General features: G+C 36.2%; 1 protein-coding gene across 10 annotated transcripts in view; it reads right to left on the reverse strand.

Moving 5' to 3' along the window:
- Positions 1-374: 374 nt before the first annotated feature.
- Positions 375-13,783, reverse strand: part of ELF2 (E74 like ETS transcription factor 2) — a 107,988-nt gene continuing 94,579 nt past the window's right edge. For 3 of the 10 annotated variants that reach the window (XM_045880435.3, XM_064585076.1, XM_045880433.3), the window contains 6 exons: positions 13,005-13,118; positions 11,045-11,218; positions 7,862-7,948; positions 3,820-4,012; positions 2,615-2,962; positions 375-2,271 (listed from right to left, as the gene is read on the reverse strand). In XM_045880435.3, the coding sequence (XP_045736391.1) occupies positions 1,644-2,271; positions 2,615-2,962; positions 3,820-4,012; positions 7,862-7,948; positions 11,045-11,218; positions 13,005-13,118 (1,544 nt within the window). In that variant the 3' untranslated portion in view covers positions 375-1,643. The remainder of the gene's footprint in view (positions 2,272-2,614; positions 2,963-3,819; positions 4,013-7,861; positions 7,949-11,044; positions 11,219-13,004; positions 13,119-13,783) is intronic. The other 7 variants (XM_064585077.1, XM_054508743.2, XM_045880432.3 and 4 more) reach the window with 3 other exon arrangements.

Raw genomic sequence — 13,783 nt, forward strand, 5'->3', positions numbered from 1 at the left:
TATAAAAATCGTTTTCAACCTAAGTAGTATCTGATCAAGTGCACAATTGAAGGCCACAAAACATTAAGTATCAGTTTATTTAAATTTCTAAAAGATGTAAAAATAGACAACTTTCCTTTGTAGTAGAAAGAGCATTAAGATGTGGGGTCACAGGACCTAATTTGGTGTGAAATTAGGAAATTCATTAATCCCTCTGGTACCTCCATTTCCTAATTTGTAAAAGGGCTAGAGTATTACTTGATCTTCTTAACCCTCAAAAGGTCTGTTTGAGAAATTTCTTTAAGTGTGGCCAACATTAAAATAATAAACTCATGGTTAAGTAGAACATTATAGTTCATGATAGTAATTAGAAAATAAGTGGCAACATGCAGATATTTGCCAAATATTAATGTAATGGAACAAACAGAAGGAAAATTCTTTCACACAGTAGTTGGGAAGGAGAAATAAGACTTCTATACTTAACTAAAACAGTGTCTCTATACTAGCTTTTGAATATTGTTATAAATATCACCAGAGACCAAAACACAACATAAATTTCATTTCTATATTTCAGAAAACCTACTTGAATACACTTTGAAACAAGAGTACAACAAAATAGAATATACTTCAAATGTTGAATATACAAACTATTATAGTTCAAATCTGAACACTGGTACTTTCCCTCTTAAAACTTCAACTAAAAAAAAAAAAAAAAAAAGGAAGGAAGGAAAAACAAGAACAAAAACACCAGGTATTAGAGCTACCTGACAAAAATTCATGCTGAGCCTGAACTTCCAAGTGACAGTAGGACTGAAACTGCTATGTCTGCACAGATGCCAGGACTAAGTGAGTGACACAGGCAGGTTACAGCAAAAGGCCAGAGCCAACTGTTAATTTGTCCACAATTAAGAAACTGACAGACTTAAACTACCATATAAAATGTTACATGTAAATTCTATAACAATACTGTGCTAGGTACAAGATTTTTAAAATTTTTCTTTTAATAAAAAAGCTTTACACAAACAAGCCATTAGCTTATTTCAATAAAGAAAACTGAAAATTAGTCTAAGGCCTTTGTTTTAAATCAGCTTAAGCTATATGATATTTAAAAAAAAATCGCACTAGGTCTTTTTTGCTATCCTCTTTCTGAAAAGCTTTTGGATCCATTTTCAATTCACATTCTAAAATACCTATATTAGCAGTCTTCACATAGCACCAGTTAAGTGAGTTCTGTGTGAACACAGTAATAATTGCTGGTATGCATATAAAATGCATCAAAAATTGCTCTATGTAACAATGAGATCACCCATCCCAACCCCTCCCCACTGAAAACTATATAACCTCTTACAGAGTGTTAGTGTTCCAAGTCTTAGTGTAACTGGATATTGTAGTGAGTTGCTTGGTCCCTTTCAATCCATTTTCCTTATTGACGGGTTCAGTTGTTTCCTACTGTAAGAGGCAGTTTTCTGTCAGCATCTCCGCATGTAGTTCATTTCCCACTGAAACATGGGATAGGTAATTTATTTCCAGTAAGTCTGATTGTTTTCTTAGATGCATTAAAAATGTTTTAAAGTCTTCTTTTGACTTTGCTTGATGACCTCCCTTGCAAATATTTATGTTAGTACTATCACTAACAGTCTCAAGTCCACGGTAGAGCTGCTATTTTATTTCTCACACGTCACTAGTCCTTCCGTTTTCATAGCTACAGGAAGGGCAATAGCTGAAGGCGCACTGACAACCACTACGTGGGTCACTGTCTTACTTCCGTCTGCTGGTTTTTCTTCTTGTACCAGCTGCAAAGTTTTCACGTCATGTTCCTGCTTTTTTGCCACTGCTTCTGATTTGACCTCTGGCCCCTTTATGACCGCGCTGATAACTCGCGGAGGAGTCTGGCCAGATGCCTGCTGAGTAGGCACTGATAGTCTCATTACAGGTGTACCGTGGGCTATTGAAACGGGGGTAAGTGCTCTCACAGCCAGCGGGGTTCCAACAATGTTAATGCTTCCGGACCCAGTCAGATTTGACTTTGTCTGCAGCTGACACTGTGCAAGTTGTGTAGCTGGGATGGTGATAATTTTGGCAGGCTGCATGGTGATTTTGTCTCCGTTTTCAGAAGAGGCTGGCATCACAGTAGGGATCGTCTGAATAACTACCTTGGGAGAGGTTGCTGTTGTTGGACTAGTGCTGGTTATTAACGGTGCACCTGCATTAACTGACTGAACTGCCACAGTCGAGATTTTCTGACCCAACGATGTCATTACAACAGGTACTTGCATTGCCACACGAACTGTCCTAGTAAATTCAAAAAAAGTTGATTTAATGTTAAATTAGACAATAGGTCTCTTGAGCAAGAAGATGAATGCAAACCTATCATGTACAAAACTAATGCTCCCAAATTTTACGGGTGTACTGACAATTTAGAATATATGAAATATTGTGAAACAGATCTTAAAAAACAAATGCCCACGTTAAGTTCCATCTATAAAACCATAAAAACAATTCGAGTTAGTTGAGACCTCTACTTTAACAAGAACAATAAAATACATTTAAAAGATCAAACACTCTTCCAAGTCTTGACGACAGTGGGGCTTTAGACTGCTAACATTAAAAAAGGTACATAGTTTCCTTCACTGACCTTGGAGCTGCTGTTGCTGACACAGACGCGGTGGTAGTAGGAGACCTGGATGGAGGATCATGACCAGGGGAAGTGATGTTTACAACTCTAGCTACACCCTTCTCTGCCCTGGAGCAGTTCAGAGATGAGTTTTTTCCACCACGAACAGAGGTTGCTGCTTTCAGGAGACTCTCTGCAGACAGTGACACTCGTTCTAAGGATTTTTCGTCAGTAGCTGCTGCTAAATCTTCATTACAAGTTTCACTTTTGTCGTCATCTATGACCACTATGTTTTTGGGCATATCCTTGAACTGATACACAAGCCTCTGTCCTTCAACCTTTGCAAGAATACCCCTTTGGTAATAGTATCTGTAACAGAAACAGTACTAAATGAAGCAAGTGTATTATTACATCTTTTACCCCCACCCCCCACCCCCAAAACACCATGTAGAATGGACACTAACAGAAACATTCTCTTACTCCTGTTAGAGATGAGAAGGAGCTCTTACTGGCTGGGGATTGTTCAAAAGGCTAAGAACTTGGATAAGAATGAAGTTGGAACCTGGTGCCACAGTTCCTTTAACCTTTAGGTTTATAAAAGAGCTACAAGTTCTCTTTCTTAAAGGAAGTAATACAACCTAAATACCAAATATTTTACTGTATCTTATGACATCAGTAAAAATTCAACTGTGATTTACACAGGTTATAAAAACAATCTGATGTTAATGTAGAAAAATTACTTAAGCAATGCTTAGTAGAGATAAATCTGCGGGATATGTGAATATTGTCATATAAACTATGTGTCCATTTACAAACACCCCTAATTAGAAGAAGCCATGTACACTGCAAAGTTTTGTGGGTTTCTCAAAATTTCGTATTAAGATAAATCCATTATAACAAACTCATAGGAACTAAAAAGCTGTATTAGAAACTATTTCATTTGGGTTTAATTTCCTTAAAGGTCTTCAACTTCTCTTATTAAGGAATAGTCCTAAGTGCAAAAGCACATTTTTCTGCAAAAATGGGTTTCCAGTGATGGCTGAAATTTTAGATGTCTAGACCAAAATCTTTCTCTCCATTTACCTCCAAACCTAAGAAACTCCTCTAGAATATCCCCCCAAATTAAAGTTATAAAAAGGGGTTTTTAGAGCTTCTTTTTAAACAACTAATAGACAATACAGAAATATGTAGGTTTTATTTGAAAATTCAGTCTCTTGTGTACCTACCTCAGAGCTCGTCCCATAGTTTCATAGTTCATATCTGGCTTGTTCTTATGCTTTCCCCAAAGTTTAGAGACAGCCTTTGAATCCACAAGCTTGAATATGCCTTTTTCTCTCTGAGTCCATTTAATATACCGAGGACAAGTATTTTTATCTTGAAGTAGATCTAAAAGAAACTCCCACAAATAGGTTGTGTTTCCTTCGAAAAAATGATAAGACATTGGTTAAAAATTCATTAATATAAAGCAAATATTTAGGGGCACTTCAGTGGCTCAGTCGGTTAAGCGTCCAACTCTTGTTTTCTGCTCAGCTCATGATCTCAGGGTCATGAGATCGAGTCCCACATTGGTCTCTGCGCTGGGTATGGAGCCTGCTTAAGATACTCTCTCTCCCCCTCTCCCTCTTTGCCCCCCCCACCTCCACTCACCCTCAATCAAAAAAAAGAAAAGGCAAATATTTAATTATGCTGGACAAAAATTCATTAACTACTGGTAAAACAAATGTCCCAAGAGTCTGTCATTAAGTACTAGACTATATGAGCATCACTTATACAGTGTCAAATTGTGTTGCCTAGTAAATTATATATACACTATATTTCATTATAACATAATCCTAAATATACTTGTTTGCTGGTTTTCAAAAATAATATCCTATTTATGTTTACAGTTATGATACTAATATAACAGAGAGGTCCTGGATTTTATACTATTCTACATCACCCTATCCTAAATTTTGAGTTCAGTAAAGGCAAGGCAAAGGCATAATGCATAGCACAAAGTGAACCTGAATTAAACAGAATCCAATTTATTAATTTACACAGATCTAAACCATGAATAAATTTATTTGCATCAGTATGTTTATTTTATGATCAGCCCCAATTCTATGATCAAAATTCATCAGAAGGCACTTACTTGTTGAAAAGACAAGCAATACACGGTGAAATCTGCAAAACTTTTAAGATTTTATCTTTTTTACATAATCTCCACACCCAACACAGGGCTGGAACCCACAGCCCCGAGATCAAGAGTTGCATGCTCCACCGACTGAGACAGCCAGGCACCGTGAAACTTACTTTTCTTTGATATATTTTCTTTGATTGACCTTTATGCAGGAACTCTGAAGTACATGTCTTATAAAGTACAAATTACCCATGACCCCTTTAAACATTATCTTTTCATTATCCTCTGGACCACTAGTCAATTTTCTATCAATGAGACCTACCTTCCTCTAAAAACAGGGTTGTTTTTTTTTTTTTAATTGCTAATCTCTTTCTACTGACCATACCCAGTACAGTGAAGACAAGCAATGTATTAGGATTGCATTATATATGAACAGTTGAGTAAATACATTTGTGCTTCAGTCTTAAAATATGAACTCCTTAAACAAACACTAAAAAGTAACATGGCAATTCCTTTAACTAGTCAAGTATTCATCAAATGCTAACTATATAACATCTGATCACATGACTAGCAAAATTTGAAAATGAGCTATTTCTGCAGAGTAGCATAGTTCTTCATCATACACTATGCTCAAGTGTAGTTGAGGATACAGAAGAGCATTTAAAACTTGGTCCCTGCTTCAAGGAATTTACAATTTAGTTGGGAAGGGAAAAGTAAATGACAAGTTAACAATACAACAAAGAAGTAAGAGTTTGTGAAGCGACACAAGATCACAAGGCAATGCATTATATTCCAAATGAATGACAGAAAAGTCTGGGATTTCAGGAATAAAAATAAAGCGGATTGGTAAGACAGAAGACTTGGAAGATGACTAAGATTTGCGTAGAGGAAAAGGAGGGAATCTGGGATTCAGATAAGGAACTTAATCCCCAAAAGAAGAAAGCATAACTTTTTTTTTCTTTCCCTTTGGAGAGTGGAGGATGGGCAATTAGTGGACAGTAGTTATGAGGAGATCAGGCTTTTCAGAATGCTGTTTTTCTTTTATTCCCTTCATAAAGCCTCTAGGGCCAAAGATTCTTAAGTTGATCAAAAGAACAGAAAAGAACCCCGAGAAGGAGAAAATTAGAATACACATACCACCACTGAGTCACTAGGTCATCTCTAGGCTCCTGCTCACTATCCCTTTACTATCATCAAATCTAGATCCAAATTACAGGCTTCATGAGAAGAACCTCTAAGGGTAGGAGGCTTCCAAACTAAGTTACTGCTACTCAATCTAAATCCTGATGCTCTTCCTCAGGCATTTCATTTTCATTCTGGAATTATCTGAAAATTCAATAAATTTGGTAACCCATAGTTGAGACCAGTGTGCATCTTTTAACCTGAAAAGGTTAACCTTCAACTTTACGTCTGCGTCTCTGAAATCCCACTGCATCAGCATCAATACTTTGTAAAAACTCTTACTAGTAAACCATATGTAACTTTCAGCTACATTAAGATATGTACTTGGGACATTTCTGTGATCAGGAGATTATCAGGCCCTATGAGTGGACATAGTAAAAGTGAGCTTATTGTGGAAGAAACTTCTGAATAACATAAACAATGCCTTATAACATAGTAGGGATCTGAATGCATCCATGTCTGTGGAATGAGACTCGACAACATTCCTCAGTTTGTCTTTGGATACTCACTCCACCCCAGTCCCCATTCTCAAGTTAAAACTGTAAGTTCTAAATCTCACTTATTCAGAAAGGGAAGCCTTCTTTATCAGATAAGGTAGTTCTCATGAAGCCTATAACAGACATTATCAGCATTTTACAGAAGAAACACTGCATTTTTTTTTTCTTCAAGATTTTAAAGTACTTCCTACACTCATTGTGGGGCTTGAACCTACAACCTCATGACAAGAGTCACAAGCTCTACCGACCGAGGCAGCCAGGTGCCTCCAGACTGGATTTTTAATCTTTAATCTTCATATTCAACACTTTGCCTCAAGTTTGATAATAAAAGACTGAAACTTTAGTAAAAGGTGATTTTGATTGTTAAGAACAGGTCATCACAAAATTTTTCTCCAGTGTTAAGCATCAGGTCTTTGAGTACAAGAGACCACTGATGATGGGAATTATTTAAAAAACAGTAATAACTGTGTATTTACAGTTTAGCTTTGTAATTTTTAAAGTTTTCAACATAAAAGACAAAACCTAAGATGTTAGAAATGTAAAATGACCAAAGACAAAGAAATAAGACAAGTATCCTAAATCTGTCCCAAATTCAATTTCTCAGTTCCTGAATAAATTAACAGTTCAATGTAACTACATTTTTTGGTCTAAATTTCTTGATAGACTTATTGGAGAAATTTTTTTTTTTTACTAGAGATTTAATTTTTGCTCTATTTAAAATATGTCATGTGACAGCAGAAAAAAAATAAATTTAGATATAAGACCACCTGTTGAAGATGGAATAAATTTGAATATATTAATCCAAAATGTATCCAACTATTAAATACTGGTCCGAAAACATTCATTAAAGTGATAAATTCTGGTTATCAGATTATCAGAACACACCTGAAATCATCTAAAAAGAGCACAGAATGTGGGAGGCTTCTCATTAATTTTTGTTTTTAATGAAAGTATACAAATTCTAAAGCAAAAATATGGTTTTTGTTCTGACCTGACATGACTGAAACTGGTTGACTAGGAAATTAAATTCAACTTGCCTTGAGAATTCTTGCATTACTTCTATCAGTTAAGAAATTATGTATCAGAAATAAGTCTTAGTTATAAACCCACCCCTTCGATTCTAAGCGGGTCTATATGAGGATGAGTACTGTTATACATACATACCTCCCCCAAGAACAATGGCTCTTAAAAGGCTGTGCATCAGATTGCACTTTTTAGATGACCTTTTCCAAACACAAATGCCTACTACCTTTTACTCCCCCTGTAGCTTATCTATGGCTATAGAATCTCAGTGGGGTACAAACTGGGAAAAAGTTCCCCAGGCGATGCTCATATATCCCTGATTAATACCTACTACCAAAGACGGTACTTCCACCTGTACGTGTCCTAGAAATCATTTTCTTACCAATGCAAAAATGTCAACTGAAAAAAAAAGTCATCTCACCTCCAAAACAGCCCTCCCCAAATTACCTTTTCCTTCTCTGGGTTTCTTCTTTATACCTAACTCAGGAGACCCATTGGAAATTGGTGATTGCTGGGTCTTTGGTTTACGGCCAACTGAAAAAAAATAAGATTGAAACCATACATTGAAAACAGGAAAAATAACAGAAGCATGATTAGCAGACTCTTTGATAACACATTATTCATGAAACTGGACACTAATTTGTGGATTAATATACTGAGTGTATATAAAAAGCTGCATTTAAAAGGAGCAATAAAATCGGAGGGGTAGACGAACCATGAGAGACGATGGACTCTGAAAAACAAACAGGGTTCTAGAGGGGAGGGGGGTGGGAGGATGGGTTAGCCTGGTGGTGGGTATTGAGGAGGGCACGTTCTGCATGGAGCACTGGGTGTTATGCACAAACAATGAATCATGGAACACTACCTCTAAAACTAAGGATGTAATGTATGGGGATTAACATAATAATAATAAAAAAAATAAAAGGAGCAATAAAAGCACTTCTGCAATTTTAGATTACAGCACTTAGTTGGCAGTAATTTCAGTGTATATAGCAAGTCAGGTACTACCCACCTATTATTTACTCAGTCAGAGCCTCAATTTGCTAACCTCTTCCAATAATGCAGCAGTGGAAACAAATTCTAGTACAAACTTTTTTCTTTTCTGTTCTACAGGGCTCTTAGAAAAACTTTACCTACCTATTGCAGAGGATCTGATAATCTGGGAAGCCCTTTGAGCTCAAATGAGGAAAAGTAAAAAATATTTCAAACACTCTACTGCTCTGAGCCAATCCATTCATCAGAATTTAAGCATAAGTGTTCAAATTTCCCCACCTCAATGTGCAGGTACATTATAAGGATAAAAAAAAAAATCTTTCAATTAATTATTTCGTATGTCTAGTAAGTGTGCCCTTCCTTTAGCTTCTCTTCACTTCCACCAAAAGGTGCTCTCAGACAGACTAGCATCCACAACGAACAGAAAAGCAAGAGCTATACTTATACTAAAAAGGGCGTAAGGCTGAAATGCATTGTTTTCAATTCTCAGCACTGATAAAAGAATGCTGGCAGATGAGGGGAAGCCTCCAGAAAGGCTGGGAATAGTCAAGTATATTATAATTTGCAGATTAAATATATTATTACTAATTTGGTGATTGTCGTACATCTGGGATTTCTGATGTCACTTTGGTCTTCATTAGCAAGGATTATTTAGAGCTAAAGACTTAAAAATCAAAGTGTTTTAATTTATTTCAAAATACATAGCTATTATATTCTAGGATTTCATTATGGTCACTAATCAATAAGATGTGTGTTCTGGCAAAAATTAAAAGGGAAAGTTCACTGGTCTCATTAGAACAGAGATTAATCTCTCAATTTAAATAATATTTAGAATGCAAATCAATCAGTAATAGGACTCAAACAAAAACGAAAAAACCTCAACTTCCTTCATCGAAATGTTAGCCCAAAAAGGCTTAATTTATTTTCATATAAAGCAGTATTTCCCAAATCATACTTCTTAATAGTTTATTCATCAGTCGGAAACAATGTTCTACAGTAATTAACTTTTAGAACACTGCATGTTACCTTCTCTTGCAGATTCACAACACACATTAGAATGTCAGAAGCTCTGGAAATAAAAAGGCGGCTCTGCTATTCAAAAATAACCTACCTAACTTAGTATGTGCCAAATGAACTTAAGCATATATATTTATGCATTATATATAATTTTTAAATGGTCACTAAGATCATCTATTTTCAAATATATAAAATCAGTATTAAATTGGCAAATTATTTCCTGGTTTATATCATACCACATAGGCAGATGAACCTATTCATCTAGAGGTCTTGGTTCCCAGCTATTCATGGTCTTTTCCATCTTCTTTTAAATCTAAAAATTAGGGCACATGGGTGGGTCATTCGGTTAAGTGTCTGACTCTTGATTATGGCCAGGGTCCTGATCTCAGGGTCGTGATACCGAGCCCTGCGTTGGGTGGGCATAGAGTCTGCCTGAGATTCTTTCTCCCTCTTCCTCTGCACTGCCCGCCCCCCCCCAGCCCCTGCTTGTGTGTGCACGTGTGTGTGCGTGCACACGCACGCGCACCCTCTCCCTAAAAAATAAAATAAAAATAAATCTAAACATTTGTAAGTATTTTGTAATAGCTCCTATCAAATATAACCAGCCAAAGGCTACAGTGGGGAAGTGGGTAAACACGGCTATTTATATGTATGCCTTTTGCTGTTTAAACATTTAAACAGCAGGAAGTAATTCTTCCTTCTAATTCTCTAATTCATACCTCTTGCAACATACATGTAATCTATTACATGAGGAAAGGCACTCAAATCTTACTCTTCACTGTGTCCCTCACAGTAATGAGTACAGACACATCAAAATCACAGCAATTTGAAATACCTCTAATAAATGAAAGGAAATACCATTATTTCTAACACAAGTTTTCTTATTTTTGCCTTTTTGATTTTTTCCTACTCCAAAATGTAAAGAAAGAGATACAGAAGAAAGTGGAATTAGATGAGTCCCATTTATATAGAATTTCATTTCTTTCAAGTTTTACCTCTGATTCAAACAGGAAAAAGACCCACTTGCTGCCCATCTCCTAGGGATGTTGAAGATATATGGGGCCTTGGGCCTCACCCATCAGGATCAGGTGAGCAGAAGTTTCAGCAGGAGTCAAATAAATAGTAAGTGGAAATGCTCTTTACCCACTGGTGAGTTTATTCCACTTAAAAGTCCTTACTGGCAATCTTGGTGTTTTAAGACAGAAGGTATACGGAACAAAATAGCATTGGGCTTTTTATTTTAAGGCCCACAAAAGAGTAGGAAGATTAAAAATAGAGAAAATAAAATTAAATGTTTTAAAAAAATAACCAAGTACCTAAAAGGATCAGAAGGCAGACAAGTAATGAACCTCTAATCTTCCTTCTGCTTGTCCAACATTTGTTATCATTCCATTTTCAGACAACTTTCTCTAGAGCTCAAATACTAACTCCTTTAAAAACAGAATGAACGTGTTAACACAAAATTAAAATCTCAATTTGTTGATTCTTTGAGAATACCTAGGTAAAGATAACATCAATCATAAATCTACAGCATGTATTTCCTATGTCCCTTGATCGGGGGAAAAAAAATACCAGAAAAAATTTCTCCCACTTTTCCAGAAATTTATAAATATACTCTACCTTTTTTCTTTTTCATTGGTTCATGGCTATCTGGTGATGTCGGAATAGGAGAGGTATCCATTGGTTCCGATTCTTCAGTTGACACCTCCACTACAGTTTCTGTGATGACATCTGGCCTCATAGCAGCATGGATAAATTCTGGAGTTGATACACAAGGAGGGACAAACACTTCCACTATAAAAAAAAGTCGAAAAATTAAAATTTCCCACCCCCATTAATACTTCTTCATGCGGACAATTCAATATTTAGTAGAGGTGAGGTTTATTAACAATTCATCAAAGCCGGGTAAGAGCCTAACGTTAATTTGCTGAATACGCAATACGATCTAAAGTATATAAGGAAATAAATGCAAAGAAAATTAGCTTGAAGGAAATGTTAATCCTGTAGGTAAGGTGGGGACCATGAGCAATTACACCACCCCTTCTTCACATTTTTACATACATTCAAGCTCACTGCAGAAGACTTTGAATTATTTTGACAATTGGGAAAACATAATGAAAATAAGACAACAGAATAATAGTGACTTCTTCAGTAATTACTTTCCTTCCTGGTACCCATCAATATTCTCTAACTAGGTAATACATGTACATGGTATAAAATTTAAAACATTTAATAAATGTGTGTGTCTTCAGTGAAAAGAAAGCATTTACAGATCACTTCAAAATATGAAAAGGAAAACCTGCTGATTATAGCCCAATGAATATCATCTTTCAATATTTAAAATTTTATTTAATGTAACAGTCCTGATGTTTTGGGTCACTAAAACAGAAATAGAAACTGCCATTTGGTATTCTATTACATACAATAATGTTGCTCCAGCTTCCTTCCAATGTGCACGAATAATCAGAATATGACATTTCTATTTCAATTAAGGGACAGCTAATAACACTACTGTGAAATAATACATTGACCAATATGCCCTAATTCTCTTCTCATATCCCTGAATAATACATGAATAATACTATTCTCATTAAAAAGTACAGTTGCTCTTGGTATTTATAAATCCCTATAAGAAGGGCCAATATTATTGTATTAAGTCAAATTAACACTTGGACATTAAAATTAGAGCACAAAATGACTCTCAAAGGCAGTCTTTTTTTTTTTTTTTTTTAAGATTTTATTTATTTGCGAGACAGAGAATGAGAGACCGAGAGCATGAGAGGGAGGAGGGTCAGAGGGAGAAGCAGACTCCCTGCTGAGCAGGGAGCCCGATGCGGGACTCGATCCCGGGACTCCAGGATCACGACCTGAGCCGAAGGCAGTCGCTTAACCAACTGAGCCACCCAGGCGCCCTCAAAGGCAATCTTAAAGAAAAAAAAAAGGGGGGGGACCAAAAGAAAAGGAAACTCCCAGCCTGAGGGAGTATGAAGAAATGGTAGAAGCTATCTCCTCTCTCCACCATGGAAGGTTCTCTGGAGCTACTGCCTATTTATCTCAGTCGGTTAAGCAGCTGCCTTCGGCTCAGGTCATGATTTCAGGGTGTGGGACCTAACCCTCTCCCTCCCACTTGTGCTCTCTCTTGCTCTCTCGCTCTCTCTCAAATAAATAAAATCTTAAAAAAAAAAAAAAGGCAACACCTGGTGTTTCTTATAAATAAATAAGTAAGTAAGTAAAAGACAGAAAGTAGTCATGGGCAGCAAATCCCCCAACCCCATCTGCCATTCCCTTAAGGACTACAAAGGTTTATAATTTACCCAGAGTTAAGGAAATAAGACATAACGATATAAATAGCAATTTAACAAATATTTATCTGTCTATAATGGGCATTTTCTGTTACCATTTTAAAAAATTATTTAAGACTAGGGAACTTTGACAAATAAAGATCAAGTATTGCTGTCACAGGTATTCATGCATAATAAACCTTGAGAACAACAATAATCCTCATGTATTTAAGAAGAAACTTATTTTAGTATGCAAAGTGATATGACATGTTTAATATAAAAAAGAACAATTCACATACCAGGACTTCTTGAATCCCTTAAGCAGGTAGGAGATTCCATATGAAGCAGGGCTTCAGCAGCTTCAATTGTCTTATCTGTACAGTGTGCATTACTGCTATGAACTGACGCTTCCACTGGGGGGAAATAAGCTCTACTCAATTAAAAATGTACAGGATACATTACTAAATTAAAACATATTACTCTATGAGAAACAAATTAACTCATGTGAATAACTCTAAGTCACTGATACATATTAGTCCATATAAATTATTTACAGAAATAATTTAAAAAACAATCTAGTATGTACACTCTGCAAAACAAACAATTATAAAGCAACTATTGAGAATGATTAGAAATTACTGAGAAATTTCTGAATCTTATCCAAAGGAAAACAGGGACCCTTGAAATTTGAACCCTGTACCAATTTCAGGCAAAACTAACTTGGAGGTGGGGCGGGAGGGAGGATGGTTGTAGATTAACAATCCTAGGAGGAGGTCAATTATGTGTCTTGATACACACCCACTAAAATCAAGGGCAATACCTTGCAGAATCAGTCAGAAAAGGTACTTCCAAGTTAGTTTAATGAATTAGTTGGTTCTTACAGACCCTCCTAGGTGCGCGCACTAGCACAGCGCCAGACACCTGGGAACTCTATTCCCAATGACCTAGTCTCTTCGAGATTTCACTCAACTTTCCTGCGTTTTACCCAATAAATTTGTTTTTAAAGTTTCTATGTTTGTTCGTTTTCCCATGAAGCCTTTTCTAATTCTGCCACCTTCTGTAACTCTTTTGGCACTTA

The sequence above is a fragment of the Mirounga angustirostris genome, unplaced genomic scaffold (genome assembly GCF_029215605.1).
Source record: "Mirounga angustirostris isolate CCGP_5_RB_7025 unplaced genomic scaffold, mMirAng1.0.hap1 SCAF_2, whole genome shotgun sequence".
NCBI lineage: Eukaryota > Metazoa > Chordata > Mammalia > Carnivora > Phocidae > Mirounga > Mirounga angustirostris.